General features: G+C 40.6%; 2 protein-coding genes across 7 annotated transcripts in view; both read left to right on the top strand.

Annotated features, from left to right (window-relative positions):
- Positions 1–7,114, top strand: part of CEP135 (centrosomal protein 135) — a 34,489-nt gene extending 27,375 nt beyond the window's left edge. For 2 of the 5 annotated variants that reach the window (XM_081875671.1, XM_081875668.1), the window contains exons 21-26: positions 820–1,005; positions 1,354–1,563; positions 2,472–2,674; positions 3,706–3,810; positions 5,220–5,357; positions 6,368–7,114. In XM_081875671.1, the coding sequence (XP_081731797.1) occupies positions 820–1,005; positions 1,354–1,563; positions 2,472–2,674; positions 3,706–3,810; positions 5,220–5,357; positions 6,368–6,416 (891 nt within the window). In that variant the 3' untranslated portion in view covers positions 6,417–7,114. The other 3 variants (XM_081875667.1, XM_081875669.1, XM_081875670.1) reach the window with 3 other exon arrangements.
- Positions 7,115–9,642: 2,528 nt separating this feature from the next.
- CRACD (capping protein inhibiting regulator of actin dynamics) overlaps positions 9,643–17,936 on the top strand; it is a 124,341-nt gene continuing 116,047 nt past the window's right edge. Inside the window, exon 1 of one of the 2 annotated variants that reach the window (XM_081875616.1) lies at positions 9,643–9,930. The gene's annotated coding sequence lies outside the window, so the exon portion shown is untranslated. Of the gene's footprint in view, positions 9,931–10,977; positions 10,997–17,936 lie in introns of those variants that run through there. The other variant, XM_081875617.1, reaches the window with a different exon arrangement.

Genomic DNA, 17,936 nt, shown 5'->3' with positions numbered 1-17,936 from the left:
AGCACAGCATTGTTCTTAAAATTCTGCTTGTGAAAGGTATTTAAAATGATTTAAAAATCAAAATCTGCATGCAATTTCTTACTTGCAAATAACAACAACAACAACAACAACAACAACAACAACTTATAACCTGCCCATCTGGTTATGTTTCCCCCACCACTCTGGGTGGCTCCCAACAGAATATTAATAATAATTTAAAAAGTGATAAAACATCCATCCTTAAAACTGAGCAACGTGAGTTCTTTTGAAAGGGAATCTTTCTGTATCTCATATTCTGAATCAGCAGATAGCTTTTTATGTTCAGTTAGACTGAGAAGGAGTTTGAGGTTTCTGTGTGTTCTGCTTTAAAGATCTATTAACACCAAACTTCCAAAATGCTTTTAAAACTTACACACACGCTGGAGCTACAGGTTTTATGTGTGCATACATTTGGATCATAGCAAAAGACCATTCCTGCCCCCCTTAGTCCTTGAAAATTTATACAACAGACAGAGCATAAAATATGACACCCTTCTTATGTGTAATCATCAGAATTTGTATCAACTTGTAAAAGCAACATCCGTTTTAAATTCTTTGAGATTCTAACTCAAGGACTCAGCCTCACTGTAAACAAAGATGCGGATGTAAAAAAATATGATTTATTTAAGAGGAAGGAGAGAAGTGGGAGTTGGGGTGCAAGTAAAATATGGAGAAGAGCGCAAGTTCAGGGTCAACCTCTTCTACCATGTGTAGTGAAGCAGTGTGATGATTTCTTGTGGGTAGAAAGCATCTGATACAGTGATTCATTGCTCAATGGTATATATTTCTGCTTTGAACTAGGAAAGGGAAAACAAGGAGCTGTTGGAAAAGTTCCAGATGCTCTATAGCCAAGCTGAAAGCTGGGAAGTAAAGGCCCATCAAGCTGAGGGGCAAAGCAGCTCTGTACGACTGGAACTCCTTTCTGTTGATACTGAGAGAAGACATCTTAGAGAGAGAGCGGAACTACTGGAAAAAGAAATTCAGGAGGTAATTACTGACACTAGCTGAACTTTATTACCTAGTCCCTTTTCCTAATGTACTTTCTTAATCATACGCCTTTGCATTAATTGGAGATTTCTGCAGAGGACAAGGTGTGTTAATTAATAATTCGTTTCAGCTCATGGGAACACTAATTTCAGAGCTATTTCTGTTCTCGCACGTTAGGGCTTTTAAATGATTATAAGTGTATTTTGGAGGAGGGCAACGAGTTGGTGGGGGTTGTTTTCTTTATATTAACTCAGTAATCAAGAGAGCTTGAATTTTGGTTAGTATGCTGTGAGATGGACTGTCACATGCCTGCATGTAATAATAGAGTTGCATTTGTCTTTCACTTAGCATATCATTGCCCACCAAGCTTATGAATCACAGATCTCTTCAATGGCAAAAAGTATGGCCAAACTAGAGGAGAGTCTCAAACGTGAAAAAGAAGAAAAGTCTTCCATTTCTGTTGATGTGGTTTCTGTTAGAGAGCTGTGTGCCAAACTGGAGTCCAGCAAAGAAAGTCTCTCCCGTCAGTTAACATCCAAATCTATGGAGTTTGAGAGGGTAAGAGGAAGAACTTAGCTCTCAGCACAACACATCTAAATAAGTTCAATACTTAATATAGCTGGTCAAATGTGACTCTAAAATGTAAACCCAAGGATTTGAATCCTAAGATTGTTCACTTGAGAAAGTGCAAGTAAGGAAAGTTTCCCTTCCACTCCTCTGCAGCAAGCCGTGGCTGTTGAAATGCCTCTTCAGAGGGTGGAGGAAGAGCTCTTGAGCAATGGGCATGGGAGGCTACTGTGGGGAGGAGGAAGTGGGAAACATTCCACAAACTTCCATGTGTTCACTGAGCTCAGGTCCAAGACCAAATCTGAGCAATTACGCCTTCCCCTGCAGTGCCCTACATCATATCCCACATTTCACAGAGGCAAGGACACGAGTCTTCTTTTATGTGAACTTCCTCAAATTAAGAAATATTGGCTTGAATCTTAAGATACGGTAAGTTAAAAGTGAGAGACAGGCGAGTTGTAATGTTTAATCAGGGTAAATTCAATCCCACTTCAAACCATGGTGATGCATACTGGTTTATACTTAACCATGGTTAAATATTCAGATACTGGCTGAATTAATGGTTTAGGTGTCTTCCCATTGAGCAAGATCTGAAGCAAAGAACAAATCTTGACTACATATTTCAATTAAGGGTTTGGACAGCATGTTAAGCCAAACAGCTTAGCCCAAAGAGGAACAAAGCAGGTGCAATAGGGAGCCAACACTTTTGTTTGGTCTTGGTAAGCTATAATTTGATTTAATGTGACATGGAAACAAGGTCATTACTACCTAAACCTGTTGAAGGAACATAAAGTTAAGCATCTGCATAGAATTTGCCTATATGAAAGGATGCCAATGAATAAGACCTTTAATATTTAACCTGAAATTCTTAATTAGAATGAATTGTTTTTATGTTCTAGGTGATATCAGAATGTGAAGATGCAAGAGCAGAAACAGAACTGTTAAAAAAACAATTGTCCAGTGAGCGGCTTACAATACAGAACTTGGAAACACTCTTGTCTACCAGCAGAGACAAAGATTTTCAGAATCATTTGATAACCCATGAGAAAGATTCAGAAATACAGCTACTTAAGGACAAGTTAACACTCTCGGAGAGTAAATTGTATGTTTGTAAAGTGCAGAACAACTATTCTTACAACATTTTAAAGCTACTGTTTATAACTTCATGCAAAGATACCTGGCCTCATGAGAAACCTAGCTGTATATATAAAAAACCATTTTCACCTGATAAAATCCTAAATTTCTAACACCATTCTGCACAAACTATATAACTTAGTTGCTAGAAACTCTAAATCCTAATTATTTTTGTCTCAGCCCTCGGTCCTCCTAGACTTGCACCCAAAGATAATGGCATTTACTTGGAATTAAGGGTAGCATCATATTTTCTTTTAACAGTGATTTTGTAGTACTGTCTCACTGCACATCCATTCATAGGGTCAGATGTTGACTTCAACCATGGTAAATAAAAGGAACTAGTGAAACTGCCTTAGAGACTGATTCATGCGAACACGAGTGCTAAATTCCCTCTAGATCAGGGGTGTCCAACAGGTCGATCGCGGGTGTCCCTGGAACCCCAATTCCCCCTGAAAGCTCAACAACTTTGGCTCATCCTCCCACAAAAAAAAAACACAAAACAACTTAGATGGGTAGATCACTGCCAGTTTTTTTGATAGTGGGAGTAGATCACAGTCTCTTGGAAGTTGGACACCCCTGCTCTAGATGTTTGGGGTACGCAGTGCAGTCCCATGTAGCCCTGGGTTTCTGATTCACATCCTGATTCCTCACACTTGAAATCTCAAAAGATATGGAAGGAATTAGCATGAGCAAATGTTGTGAGCGGGTCTTAAGTTCCATATTGAGCTGACTCTGCCTCCAAGCATAATACTTTAACTGGACTGACCTTGATAAGAATCTTCCCCAATAATAGTTACAAACTTGCAGTTAAGAAATATCTTCATTGTGTGTGTCTGCATTTGTGTGTACACATTTGTATGTCTGCGTATATGGGTTTTTTTGTTTTTGTTTCTTGCTCCTTGTTTATCTGCCTTGTTGCCGCTATTTTTAAAGTTCCTATAAGATGCCATCTGTAACTGTGCAATTGTTAAGAACTTTCTTTGTTTGCAACATTTTTAGAACGAGCGTTAATAGGGAAGTTTCAATAACTCGAAATAAACTTGCACAGCTGCAGGCTGATTATGATATTGTAAAAAGGCAGCTGACAACAGAACGATTTGAAAGGTAAGTGAATTTGCTTTATAAACGTGCCCAGTGTCACAAATCCTATGTTTTTAAGAAAAGAAATATAAAATTACTATGTATACTATTCTGCAGAAAATATTTAATATTACAGCTGACTAAAAATCTGATTACAGAATTATGAGTGGAATCCAGTAAGTTCTCTGAATGCTGTTTTTTCCAACACAAGTTTACTTTTAAAAGACAACTGAAGGCGGCCCTGTTTAGGGAAGTTTTTAACGTTTGATGCTGTATTGTTTTTAATATTTGGTTGGAAGCCGCCCAGAGTGGCTGGGGAAACCCAGCCAGATGGGCAGGGTATAAATAAATTATTATTATTATTATTATTATTCATCCGCTAATGGAGGAAGTGGATGGGAAGCAGGAGAAATCTCTAGAGCAATTTTTTGGGAATGCTGGGAGCTGCAGGGGAAGGGAGAATAAGCAAAAATCTTCCCTTCATTAATTGACACTTTCCACTGGATCAAATGGCCTTGCACTTGCAACTCTGTCCTCTTACCTAGCACTGAGGCTCAAGAGACCACAATTCCCTTTGTAATTTTGCCCATTATTTTGAAAACATTTAATTTGCCCCTTGTTTTATTAGCTATTTAGTCACATTTTACTGTTCCTTTTGGTGGTGGGAGTCCTTAAAACAATAGGAAAAATTGTGGCAAATTCTGCAGTGTCCTCTCAAAATTCACAAATGAAAGGTAAATAAAAAATAAGTTGGTGTGTTCTTGTACTGTAGAAAATAAAATATGGGCTAATCTAGCCAAAGTTAAAACATTTTAACCCCATTGTTCAAACTTCTCCCATTGAAAAGAAAACAGTATTTTATTTTGTCTGGATCATGCTCCATATTTGTTTGGTTTCTCATTTACTTTGCTGTTTTCTGTAATGTTATTTTATTTTTGGCATGTTATCCTAAGTAAGATTTGCACATACATAAACCTTTCATAACCAAACACAAAGCAAGTAAATACATACCAAGATCCACCTCCTATGTGGAAACAGTGGAATAGTAATTATTGACAAAGAAATTCTTTTTCTCCCCCCCCCCAGCTCCCCTGTCTAGAATAGATAGCTAAATAGGGGCAATAAACCTCCTTTTGCTCACCACCTCCTCTGAACATATTAATGAACAGGTTCCTTTTGGGATGGAAGATGAATAAATAAATGTGAAGTTTGGAAAGTTGTCCTTGGGTTCTGGGTGAACGAGGAAAGAGGGAATCTGAGCATATTCTGCTCCACGCCTTATGCTCTCTCACTGACAGTGCTTTTTCTTCTTTTTGTATAGAACTGTGGCTTATTATTATTACTATTATTAGCTCTCTGTATAGCTCCAACTTGCTTCCAATGTGGCAAAATGCATGGAGATACGCTCACAATTTCTTATTTTTACTTAACAGGGAGCGTGCCATTCAAGAGATGCGTCGACACGGTCTGTCTACCACTTCGCTACGTGCCTCATCCCCACTTAGTTCAACTTTTAAAACTTCACATTCTCCAGAAAGAACAGCTGCAGTGGTAACAGAACAAGCAGACAAGTATGCCATTGAATAGATTGGGTGTTTACTTTTTTGACATGTTATTCGTTTTCATAATATGAAACGTAAAATGAAATGTCAGAACAGGTCTGCAGTTAGCATTTTTCCAAGAGTAAGTTGCAGATTGACAACAGTAAACCTTTGCACTGTGGCCCCTCCGTATGAATGTAATGGCGGGGGGGAGATTCTTGGATGCAAGGAGCTGCTTTGTCTTTTGGGTAGCTAGGATAACTAAAATTATACCAGTGTATATTATTAATAGTTTTTATTATAGTGCAGTCTGACTTGAAGTACTGAGTAACAGATTCCGCAGAAAATAATATTAAATTATCATGTCTTAAATGGACAGTATAGTGCCAATGTAATATAATAACTGTAATCTTTTCCTTCTCAGAGGTGTGGGCTTCAAGGATTAATCAATTACTTTAAAAGAAGAACAATAATAGAAGTTTTAACATGTTTGGACTTGTTGTCAACACTGACATGAACTCTACCTCCTAAACATTGTTAAATCATTTAAAACCTTGAGAAAAATGAATGTTTTTAATGTGTGATCAACCCTTGGAACATTCTTTTACCACACAATATTTCTTAAATATGTGGATGAGCTTTGTCTTTAGGTTACGACCAAAGTGTGTGAATGTAAATCTCATTTTCAAATGCAAGCTTTTTACTACAAAACCAAGTGAAGGCAGCTGGTCATGAAGAGCCTTTTAGGCTACCATTTATTTGCTCTTTTGTTTACACCCCACTAATTTTATATGACCTGTAAGTCTTAAATAATGTTCAATTTAACCTAGCATTGTCTATAAACTTAACAAAAATAGCAGATCAAGGATTCATATACTTCTTTATCACTCCTCAGAGCTGAGCCTGTATTTTGAAAATCACTTTAATTTTGCTCTTATAAAAAACAATTACAATTGCTTGCATTAAGTTATCATGTTAGTAATAATGCAATATATATGCTTATCTTGGATCTGTCAACACTCTTCTTTCTTTTTTTAAAGTTCAGTGATAAAGTTTGAGGAGTTGCCACAGCTGAGCTCCAGCTTTTAATGGCGTAAAATAAGGCAGGTTAGTTTAGAAAAACTATTAGGTAAGTGAAGTAAGAATCTTATTGCAAAAAGACTGATAAACTTGAAGTTATTGTCACAATAATGTCATATTATATTAGCAGGTTCTGGAATATGTTTCTTACAGTCAGCTTCATATGTGTTGACTGTGTATCATCTCTGTCCACTAACCTTTTCAGAGCATAGAAGCATACATTAAGCACAGAGCTACCTCTGCCCACAACTCGTTCATTTTTTCTAGTTTTGTTTCGTTTTAAAGAAAGAAATCTTAATTATGGGACCTCCATAATATGCAAAGCTGATCTGTTTGTGTTTCAGTGTGAATAGAATTCTGGATTAAGGATATATCTGAATTGTCTCTTTCCAGTATATTAATCTTGTTTAACACACTTCTGCTGTAACATATGTACTTAATGGTATAATACACAGCAATAATATACTGTCTAATGTGAAGGAACTTCAGTTTTCCAAGCATAATTGCAGACTGATTTAAAACTTTTCTTCAAAAGCACATATTTTCCAGTTTCCATTATAGAAACTGCTATGAAGAAGAGAAAAGGAATATGACATACGACAAAAACGGAAGCCCCAAATCCTGAAGTTGGCTGTGTCTAGGTTGCTTTTAATAAAACTGTGAAAGCATATTGTTTTAATAAATAAAATATATATTAACTGGAATAATAGTCTCAGCAGAAATACTGTGTTAAATTTCAGGATGACCATATATTGTTTTTAAGGTACTGACAGTTCATTAGTATGGTACGTTTTCATACCTTCACATCATTCACAGTGAAAGTAGTAACAGAGAACACACACACAAATTGTGGACATTTTCTTAATATGCCATGAAATGTGATCTTTTTGAACATTTCCTTTGACTTTTCAAACCAGCATTAGTACTTGATGAAAACTCAGCTGACAAGTGGCTTTAGGTTCAAAACTACTACTAAAAAAAAAAAAAGAACAAATCCCTTGGGAAGATATTTTTGTTTTTAATATATATGTGTGTATTATAAAACTTAATAAATCATGAATAAGATATTTGACCAGTTCAAATGTAATAGGAAACCATGGTTTCCTGCAAGATGCATAAGCCTATTAAGCCTCAGGTTCATGTGTTCCCCTTTAACAGATGAGGTTGGAAGCATGTAACCCAACTTTGGATGTAACTGGTTTTAAAACTCTTTAATTAGTTCAAACAAACTAGAATCAGACTGGATCCTAGAGTTTAAAGAAACCTCATCATAACCATGAAAATGGGGAGAGGTGAGGGAAAACACATGAGCCCCGGTGTTCGACATGGCTGCTGCACATTTCCTGTTGCATTTGAAATGGGCCGTTGTGAATTTCGCTGCTGAAAAACAGCTTTTTATTCCATATGCTGCCTTTTTTATGTGAAACACCACAGTCGTGAAGGAGTGAAACGGTGGTTTCTTCCATTCTGCTTTTAAAAACTACTTTGAAGATATGATGTTATCTTACAAAATAAGGACAGGATAATAATAATGTCTGCTGTAAGCAATGCAAATAAAAGCATCTAAAATGTGTCTCTGGTTTTAAAGAAGTGTTGGGAGCTCAAGGTAGCCTCCTAATGGATGAACCATTTTGCTTATTTTTAGAAAAATATTAGACATGAATATCAAGCACTACATTGTGAATAAAACAATTCTCCTGGCCCATGCAAAAACGTCACTGTACTTTGAACAAAACCTTCCCTATTCTCTGTGTGTAAGTTTATGCAACAATCCATCTAGGGACATACCTATACAGGCATGTTTTGCACGTCACGGTAAGCCAAATTATGCCTTATCAAGAACAGAACTTTGTTTTCCCCTGGTCTTTTTAAGCTCCTGTGCAGTGCTAAAGCTTAGCCATGGTTTGGCTTAGGATGTCATCAGAGCATGGGCTCCTGGTTAAGCAGTCTCCTCTCCACACTGACCAAAAGTTGTAGCCAAGGTATGCAGTGTGTGATTAGCACACAGAGAGAGCTTAACCACAAGTCCAGCTTCAGGTGGCCTGCTCAGGCAAATCTTGGCTTAGCTCACCACTGTGCAAGAGTAAAAATACATGTTTGTTTACGGACTGGGCAGGAGCAAAGAAACTCTTTGTGTGGTCCCAGTATAAACCACAGTTTGGCTTCATGTGATAGGAGCATGGAAGCTGCCTTATAGGTTCCTCTAGCTCACTGACTGACAGTGGTCCTTCCCAGCCATACCTGGACATTGTACATGGGACCTTCTGCATGCACATGGTGATGACGTGCAGAAAAGGCCACAGAAACTGCCTTCAGTGTGCACTTTCATACCTCGGTGTGGAAACTACACAACAAATGCACTGTGCATACTGTACTGTTGTGTCATTACAAAACCCCTACCTATGATGCTCCTCCAGTTTTTCTGTAGTGTGTACCAGTTCTGTGGCAGATGAACTGATCTGGAAGGTATTCTCTGGGTAGGAAGTCGGAATCAGGATAGGCAAAACTGAGAAGCATTGTTTTGACTTTGCAACTCAACCTGTAGTTCGACTGACTAGAAATAGCTCGAAATCTATGATTAAGTCTAGTGATCAATACACCAGGTTTCTTTCACCTTTTTTGGTATTTTTATTAAAGATTTTCTTGATTTACAGAAGTATGTGTAATGTCTCTCTTATATTTTTTCCATGTAACATTTTTACAAATCAGTTTCTCCATGGTGTACTTCTAAGATCAGTCATAGTTAAAATAAAGAGGCAATGCCAGCCTAATGAGTCTGCAGATGGGTTCTATCTAGTTAACTCTCATCAGCTGCAGCCAGTGTATTCAAGGGTCAGGGATGATGGGAGCTGTAATCTAACAACACCTGGAGGTCCACAGGTGAGCCAGCTTTGTGTCATTCTGGTGTTTTAAGCCCAGTTTGCCAACTAGACTTTAAACTCTCCATACAGACCATGGGACTAGAGAGCACACACCAGAGAAACCAGTCGACATGGGTACGGTATGTCCATTTAGCAATATGCAGGTAACCTAGTGAGACTAAATGCCAGCTTATTTTATGGGATATTTGAGGAAGCACCTGATCCATAGAAATTTAACAATACCCCTTATTTCAGAAAGCCCTACCTCCCTTTTTGGGGGGGGGGGACGCCCTGGAACAAGCATTGCGGTTCCACGAAGGTGGATCACACGCGGGAATCGACCAACGCTCAAGTTGGTCTATTATTAGGCGAGGCTTAAGGGTGGGGCCGGAGAGAGAGAAGCCTGGTTTAGAAGGGGGGAGAGCGAGCGAGCGATCGCGCCTCGACCTCCGCGGAGCCTGTTCCCTCCCTGCTCAACTTGAGGCTGCCGGGTTGCAGGGAGAGAGCGAGCATGTGATCGCATTGGCTCGCCTTGCCATGGTGTGGCAGCAGCGCGGGCAGCAATGGAGGCGGCTTAAGGGACAAGGTTGGGCGGCTGCTGCTGCTGGCTGGCTAGACCGCAGATGGGAAAGCCCGACCCAATTTCTCGTCGCCAAATCCAGGTAGGGCATTCGCATCCCTCCCCTCTTTTGCCTTCTTTCTCTTCTCTTGCGCGTATTTACGCATAAAAGCATTGTTCAGAAGCCGCCGAGGCGTGGGTTTGAATCCTGCCGTCTGCTTTGCGTTTCCCTGACCTTGTCGCTTTCAGGCGTTCGCACCTCTTGTTCCGTTAACCCCCCAAATCCATTCTTGGTTTTTTGCGGGGGGACTCCGCGCCTGTCTATTGTTAGACTGCAGGCAGGCTGCTATTTCCTTGGGTAGTGTGTGGGTCTGTGTTTGCGTGGAAGGCTGGCTGTGCAGGCTGCCAGTCAACCTAGAGGATGTGTCTGCTTTCTGAAAACGGGCTATTTCTTGAGCATCAATGAAAGGCATCTGTGATGAACGTACACATTGGCAGCTCTCCTAAAAGGATTAAATAAAAGCAGAGCTATGCATGTTGGCAAGGCTTGCTTTGGCAGTACTTTCATACCCTATAGATTTCAGTGTGCTCTGACTTTTGAATTTCTTCCCATTTTTATTTTTAAATCCCTTGGGTTAGTGTTTTCTTTGATTCTTGCATTAATTTTCCCGGAGGCAAGACAGAAAGGGATGACTTTTGTTTGCTTGCTACATCTCCCACAAAGCTCCAGAGCTGCATTGCTTTGTCTAACCTTCTCTAAGGCCATTTATCATGGAACTCCCGTCACCATATTTTAATGAGCTGTGAAATCTGCTAGTTATTACGGTTGAAAGACGGAAGGTTTCGTTTCCTGCGAACCCACCACCCACCCAATAACTAGATCAAGTGCCCTAAAGGTTACACTATCCGGAATGAGACGTCTGTTTTCCGTCAAGGCTTTTCATTCTTAATAATAATAATTTTTTTGCAGAAAAAACCCTGACAGACCATAAGGGGACAATCCTAAACATGTTTACACCAGGAGCACATCCCACTGAGCTCAGGGAGTAAATTTACTCCCTGGTAAATTGGTTTTAGGATTGCCCTTACTCTCACTGCTTCTTTTCTCCAGACAACTGGAAAGTCTGAATTGCACAAATGCTGCTGTTTCAGAGAAGCAGGTGATCAAGGTCGGAATCCTTTGCAAATTCATGATTTTCTTAAGAACTGTGCAAGTGGTCTTCGGGATTTAAGAAATATTCCATTTTTTGAGCTCATCTGCCCAAGAGGGTTAAAGGAAAACTAGAAGCCACAACCGTACATGTTGAAATTTTAATATGGTTAACAATAGTGCGGCTGAAATTGAGATGCTGGGGGAGGGGAAGAGGTTAGTAGTAGAGAGAAGGGAAGCATGCCCAGAGTACAAGGAGTACTCTAAAGCCCATTTTTCATTTGTCTCCCTTCTCAAAAGAAGTAGCTGTGTGATGATATCAGTAATGTCTGTGTGTTTTAGGGGGTTGATACGAGAACAGAAGCAGAATCTTTATACAATAAATCCAATTTGCAATAAATATTCAGGAACACAGTAGACAAGCTAAGTAGAGTGCAAATCTTAAAAAAAACACACACACCTAAATGTCACAGGAAAGTTTATTATTGCTATCAAAAATGTTCACTTAAATGTGACATTTTTGCTTGTCCTAATAAAAAGTATTGTTGCGCTGTAAGAATAGCATTCACATTACTGCAAAAAAAGGAAAAGGGTAGTATATTTCACTAGGTGTTACTCAGCTAATTTGGTGGTGGGAAAAATAAACAGGCCACAGAAAATCATTAAGAAATGAATACTTGTAGCTCAAGGAATGCAAGAGCAGACTCAAGATCCATTTAATCTGCCATCTTGCTTCCACCTGTGGCGATGGTGGCCTCCCCTAGCATTTGCTTAGGAAGAACTGGTATTGCTGGTGTTGAGCCATAATGGTACACACCCATCTTGCCAAACCTCCCCTCCAGTATTACTGTGATGAGCCACCGCTGCACCACCAGGCCTCCGAGCAATGTTAAGCAATTATGTAGTATTGTTTTTAGAGGAATTGATGTGAGCAGGGGATTGGCACTCCTGGGTTGCCAGGTGATGGCTGCCATTTATTTTGCCCATAAGGTCCCTCCTATTGGTGTTGCATCATCTAGCTCTACAATATACTCTTTTCCGAAATGGAATGGCTAGAAATGTACCCATTATTCCAAATGCAGGCTGGCATATATTGATAGATCTGCATTAAATCACTGGCTATCTTGTGCATTACACTACTTGTAGTTTTCAATTCCTTTATGTTAATCTTTAGCATAAAATTTGCGTTTTTTGCAAACACCACACATATACATCGGATTGGTTTTTTCACTGCAGGATCTACCATAACCCCAATATATTTTTCCTAGATAATCACTGCCAGGTTAGATACATTCAGTGCATGTGAGGTTAGGGATTTATCTGAATCACTTTACACCTCAGAGTGCAAATCTTATACTTGGATACACGGAAGTCATTCTCACTGAGTTCAGAGAGACTTTCTCCCAAGTAAGTTGGGTTAAGGTTGCAGGCTGAACATACCTTGAACAACAACAACAACACTTTTATTACTTATACCCTGCCCATCCGGCTGGGTCTTCCCAGCCACTCTGAGCGGCTCCCAGCAAAATATTAAAAACACGATAAAACATCAAACATAAAAAAACTTACCTAAACAGGGCTGCCTTCAGATGTTTTCTAAAAGTCAGGTAGTTGTTTATTTCCTTGACATCTGATAGAGGTCAGGGTGGACGCCATTACTGAGAAGGCCCTCTGCCTGGTTCCCTGTAACCTCACTTCTCGCAGCGAGGGAACCACCAGAAGACCCTCAGAGCTGGACCTCAGCGTCAAGACTGAACGATGGGGGTGGAGACTCTCCTTCAGGTATCCTGGGCCGAGGCTGTTTTGGGCTTTAAACGTCAGCACCAACACTTTGACTTGTGCCCAGAAACGTCCTGGGAGCCAATGTAGGTCCTTCAGAACCAGTGTTATGTGGTCTCAGCAGCCACTCCCAATCACCAGTCTAGCTGCCGCATTCTGGATTAGTTGTAGTTTCCTGGTCACCTTCAAAGGTAGCCCCACATTGCAGTAGTCCAAGCGGGAGATAACCAGAGCATGCACCACTCTGGCAAGACAGTCCATAGGCAGGTAGGGTCTCAGCCTGCATACTAGATGGAGCTGGTAGACAGCCACCCTGGACACAGAATTGACCTGCGCCTCCATGGACAGCTGTGAGAATCTCTTGTTCTGTTTAGATGTTGATTCACCAAGATGTAAGAAATTTTTTGGTGGTGGTGGGAGGAGAGTTCTTCACAGTCTAATTGGATTTTCTTCATCCATGATAGTGAAGAGCTACCTCACTGTTCACTTGGCTACCTCACACTTTGCTTGGCTACACCACTGGCCTCCCCTGACTTCCCAAAGCAGATCCTTCAGGGAATCACAATGTTGATTTCCCTTCACTGTGAGAACTGGCTATTTGCTCTAAACTTTCCCTTTTCTTTACCCAACAGTCAGAGCAGTCCTGATTGTGTACATTCAACTTGGCATTTTAAAAGGGAAGAAAAGACAGCCCGAGAGTTCAGGTTTCTCAATGCAGGTCTGATTCTGTTGGTTTACAAAATAGTGCTATTATTCAAACGTGTCATTACAGCTCTATAAGGTCACCTCAGTGGAAACAGCAAAGGCTACAGCAGTATGGGCATTAGTTTATGAAAGAAGGGTGATTTCTAGTGTTTACCGTGTAATTGATTTTTATTTCTTTAGTTATTGCGCCTTATGAAAGCTCTCTTATTCTCTCATTTGGGAAGAGAAACGGAGGCTGAGAGAGAAGTGACTTGAAAGGGAGCATTTCTCTTCTCTGGTCTTTTTTACTCTTGCACCGTGCTGAACTAAGTCAAAGTTTGGTTTAGTATGTCATCTGAATCTGGGCTCATGGTTAAGCGCTCTCATCATTTGACCACAACAAGGAAGCCCAAGTTTGGATGACACACTAAGCTGAACCTTGGCTTAGCTCAGTGTGTTATTAGAATGAAAAAGACTGGGGCGGGGGGGGGGGGGAGGAGAAAATGCCTGCAAGTGTCTCTCCAATAACATGTTTGCATGTTCTCAGTAAGCCGCAGTTTAGTGTAGCCTTGCTGTGCAAACCAGGCCAACACAGTTAGCTTTTAGTACAGTGGTACCTCGGGTTACAGATGCTTCAGATTAGACGCTTCAGGTTACAGACTAACCCAGAAATAGTACCTCGGGTTAAGAACTTTGCTTCAGGATGAGAACAGAAATCACACGGCGGTGGTGCAGCCCTATTAGCTAAAGTGGTACCTCAGGTTAAGAACAGTTTCATGTTAAGAACAGACCGCAGGAACAAATTAAGTTCTTAACCTGAGGTACCACTGTATGTTTTTATTCATTCTGTTGATTTTTCCCAAGTTTGTCTTAAATGCTGCTTCTATGGTTTTATTTTTGCAATGTAGTATGCATTATGGTGTTTAATTATTTTGCTATAAGCTGCCCTAAGAGTTTTTACTGAAGAGTGGCATATCATTTTTTTGATATGCAAGGTATTCAATGGGAAATAGTTAAGAAGTGTGACCAAAGCAATACTGAAATTTCTGATTAGTCTTTTCAGAAGGTAATTTTTAAGAGTGTCATACTGTTAACATCTTTTCTCGTTCTAGTTTGATCTTTATAACCCAGGGATATTAATATAATTCCCATCTCTCTCTCCCCCCTGCACCCTGTTTCTCCGCTTGAGAAGTACACATATCCTCTTACTCTGATGGAAGTGTTGTGTTCCTTGATGATGTCGACATGCTAATTTTCATATTTCTGTAATGGCTTAACTGGAGGCAAGTCCCATTGACCTCGGTGGGGCTTGCTGCTGAGTAGACCTGTATGGGATTGCACTTTCTTGGCATGTTGGTAATGGTGCAGCAAATGAACTTGGCTGCTGACAGTTTGGTTACAGAGCAACTTTCAACAGACAGGCTCAAAGCAGGCCAGTTTAAGGATGCAGTCACAAGAAGAGACACAGCCAAGGAGCTCTCAGTGCAAGCTGTTGACCAGCCTCCCAATAGCCCAGGGGTCAGCAAACTTTTTCAGCAAGGGGCTGGTCCACTGTCCCTCAGACCTTGTGGGGGGCTGAATTATATTTTGAAAAAAATATATGAATTCCTATGCCCCACAAATAAACCATAGATGCATTTTAAATAAAAGGACACATTCTACTCATGTAAAAACACACTGACCATCCTTGGGCCAGATTTAGAAGGCAGTTGGGCCAGATCTGGCCGCCGGGCCTTAGTTTGCCTACCCATGCAATAGCCTCTTCCTGCTTATTTTTACAGGGCTGAGGAGGAGGCAAGAGCCAATCTGAGCAGGGGAATTCAAGAGATGTCAGGCCAGTCTGCATTCCAAAACAGGGCAGGGTTGAGGAGCAATTCCAGACAATGGGTGATGATGATAATCCACAGCAACTACTGTGGAAGAGTTCCCAGTGTAGGCAGGGCTGACTCAGGATGACAACCCTGAGGGGATAATTTCTGAATCCTAGTTGTTTGAATAGTCCCTCAGTCAGCACTTTGGGGGAAAATAAAAATGGAAATTTTGAACTTATGGACCCCTAATGTTTCCCTTAAGTTAATTATATGTAGCTGTTCATACATTTTTCCCAGGTGCTTGAGGGCATAGCGTTTCTTCTGTCAGTTGTGTTTCGAGTTCTTTCGTTGTATATGCCCACTGACTCTTATTGTACAAGTAGCCTCATAGATATCGGCATCAGATCTTTAGAACAAATAAGTAAACAATGCATGGATATCGCTTTTGGCTATTACATTTAAATGAGTAGTTTGAGATATTTGTTTGTTCGACCAACATGGCAGCCTCAGTCTCTGGGTTTGTACATTTTTGTCTCAAAACATGTCTAAGGACATTCTTGAGGTTTTTTCCCCTTTAAATAGCAGGCTCTTCCATGTTTCCTGCCTAGATGGCATTTGCCCTGGAGTCCAGGAATCTAAAAAGATATACATGCAGTTTTTGTACAGTGGTTTTGTTAACATTGTGCTAAAACAGAAAATGTTAATATTCCACAAATTCTTTTTTAAACACTCTCCAGTTGTCTTTGATAATCCAAGTAATTATCTGCTTGGAATTCTCCAGTTCCTTTCAAAATTTCTCTCTGGTTTGTCAGCCCTTTTCAAAAACAGAGTTCTGTGGTAGCTTAAAGATTTGCACATGGCATGAAGTTTCCTGGATTGGAATCCCACTAAGTCAGATGCATAAAGTCTTATTCTAAATTGTGTGCGCACTTACTCTCTAAATATATATGGGTCCAGAACACTGTTTAGTCCTGTTATGTAGAGCAGGCGTTGTAACCTTCCAACAGTTTGACTTCACCCCCAAAGGCACAGTCCTCCATTGTCTCCCAAGACAGAGGCCAACCAATACTATGTTGGATAAGTTACAGATAGGTAGCCGTGTTGGTCTGCCATAGTCAAAACAAAACAAATTCCTTCCAGTAGCACCTTAAAGACCAACTAAGTGAGTTCTTGGTATGAGCTTTCGTGTGCATGCACACTTCTTCAGTGTGCTCTCTATATTGGACAAACAGTGTGCTCTCTATATTGGACAAACAGGCCAGACCTTACGCCAAAGAATAAACGGACATAAATCGGACATCAGGAATCACAAGACAGAGAAACCAGTAGGAGAACATTTCAATCTCCCAGGACATTCTATACAAGATCTCAAAGTAGCTGTTTTACTACAAAGGAATTTCAGAAATAGACTGGAAAGAGAAGCTGCTGAATTACAACTTATCACCAAACTCAAAACCATGGAAAAACCTGGTCTGAACAAAGACCTTGGATTCTTATCTCATTATACATGACAAAGCCATTTTTCACCTTTTCACCCCTTGCTTTTTCCTGTAAGACCTATTGCAGTCGTTAAGAGTCGTCAACAGGCTCATCACAGCTATCTGCCAATCACCCATTCCCACCACCCTTCTGAGTAATACCCCTCCCCACCTTCTCACTATATAGAAGGGTCTGGAAACTTCTGTTTCAGTGTATCTGAAGAAGTGTGCATGCACACGAAAGCTCATACCAAGAACTGACTTAGTTGGTCTTTAAGGTGCTACTGGAAGGAATTTGTTTTGTTTTGACTATGGCAGACCAACACGGCTACCTATCTGTAGTTAAAGCTATGGTTATAGTATGTATGGTATAGTTAAAGCTATGGTTTTCCCAGTAGTGATGTATGGAAGTGAGAGCTGGACCATAAAGAAGGCTGATCGCAAAGAATTGATGCTTTTGAATTATGGTCCTGGAGGAGATTCTTGAGAGTCCCATGGACTGCAAGAAGATCAAACCTCTCCATTCTGAAGGAAATCAGCCCTGAGTGCTCACTGGAAGGACAGATCCTGAAGCTGAGGCTCCAATACTTTGGTCACCTCATGAGAAGAGAAGACTCCCTGGAAAAGACTCTGATGTTGGGAAAGATGGAGGCACAAGGAGAAGGGGACAACAGAGGACGAGATGGTTGGACAGTGTTCTCGAAGCTACCAGCATGAGTTTGACCAAACTGGGGGAGGCAGTGGAAGACAGGAGTGCCTGGCGTGCTCTGGTCCATGGGGTCACGAAGAGTCGGACACGACTAAACGACTAAATAACATGGACAAGGTGCTTGCATCAGTCAGGGTGACCACTTGCACTCTGGACCCTTGCCCCTCTTGGCTGATGAGCGGGGGGGGGGGGACAGCTGACTGGGCCAGGGTGGAGATTAATGTCTTCTTGTGAGAAGATGAGGTCCCTGCCTGCTTGAAGGAGGCATTAGTAAAAACCCATCCTCAATAAACCCTCCCTGGATTTGGAAAATCTATGTAATTACTGGCCAATTGCCAGTGTCTGTCTTGGGGAAGGTTCTTGAGTGGGTGGTCTTCGACCAGATCCAAGTGCTCTTGGGGGAAACTGATTATTCTAAATCCATTTCAATCAGAGTTTTGGCCCAGTTTTGGCATAGAAACTGTTTTGGCCTGTATGATGACCTCTGTTGAGAGACAG

The sequence above is a fragment of the Podarcis erhardii genome (genome assembly GCF_964252035.2).
Source record: "Podarcis erhardii genome assembly, chromosome: 9".
NCBI lineage: Eukaryota > Metazoa > Chordata > Lepidosauria > Squamata > Lacertidae > Podarcis > Podarcis erhardii.
This window is presented reverse-complemented; position numbering and strand designations above follow the sequence as displayed.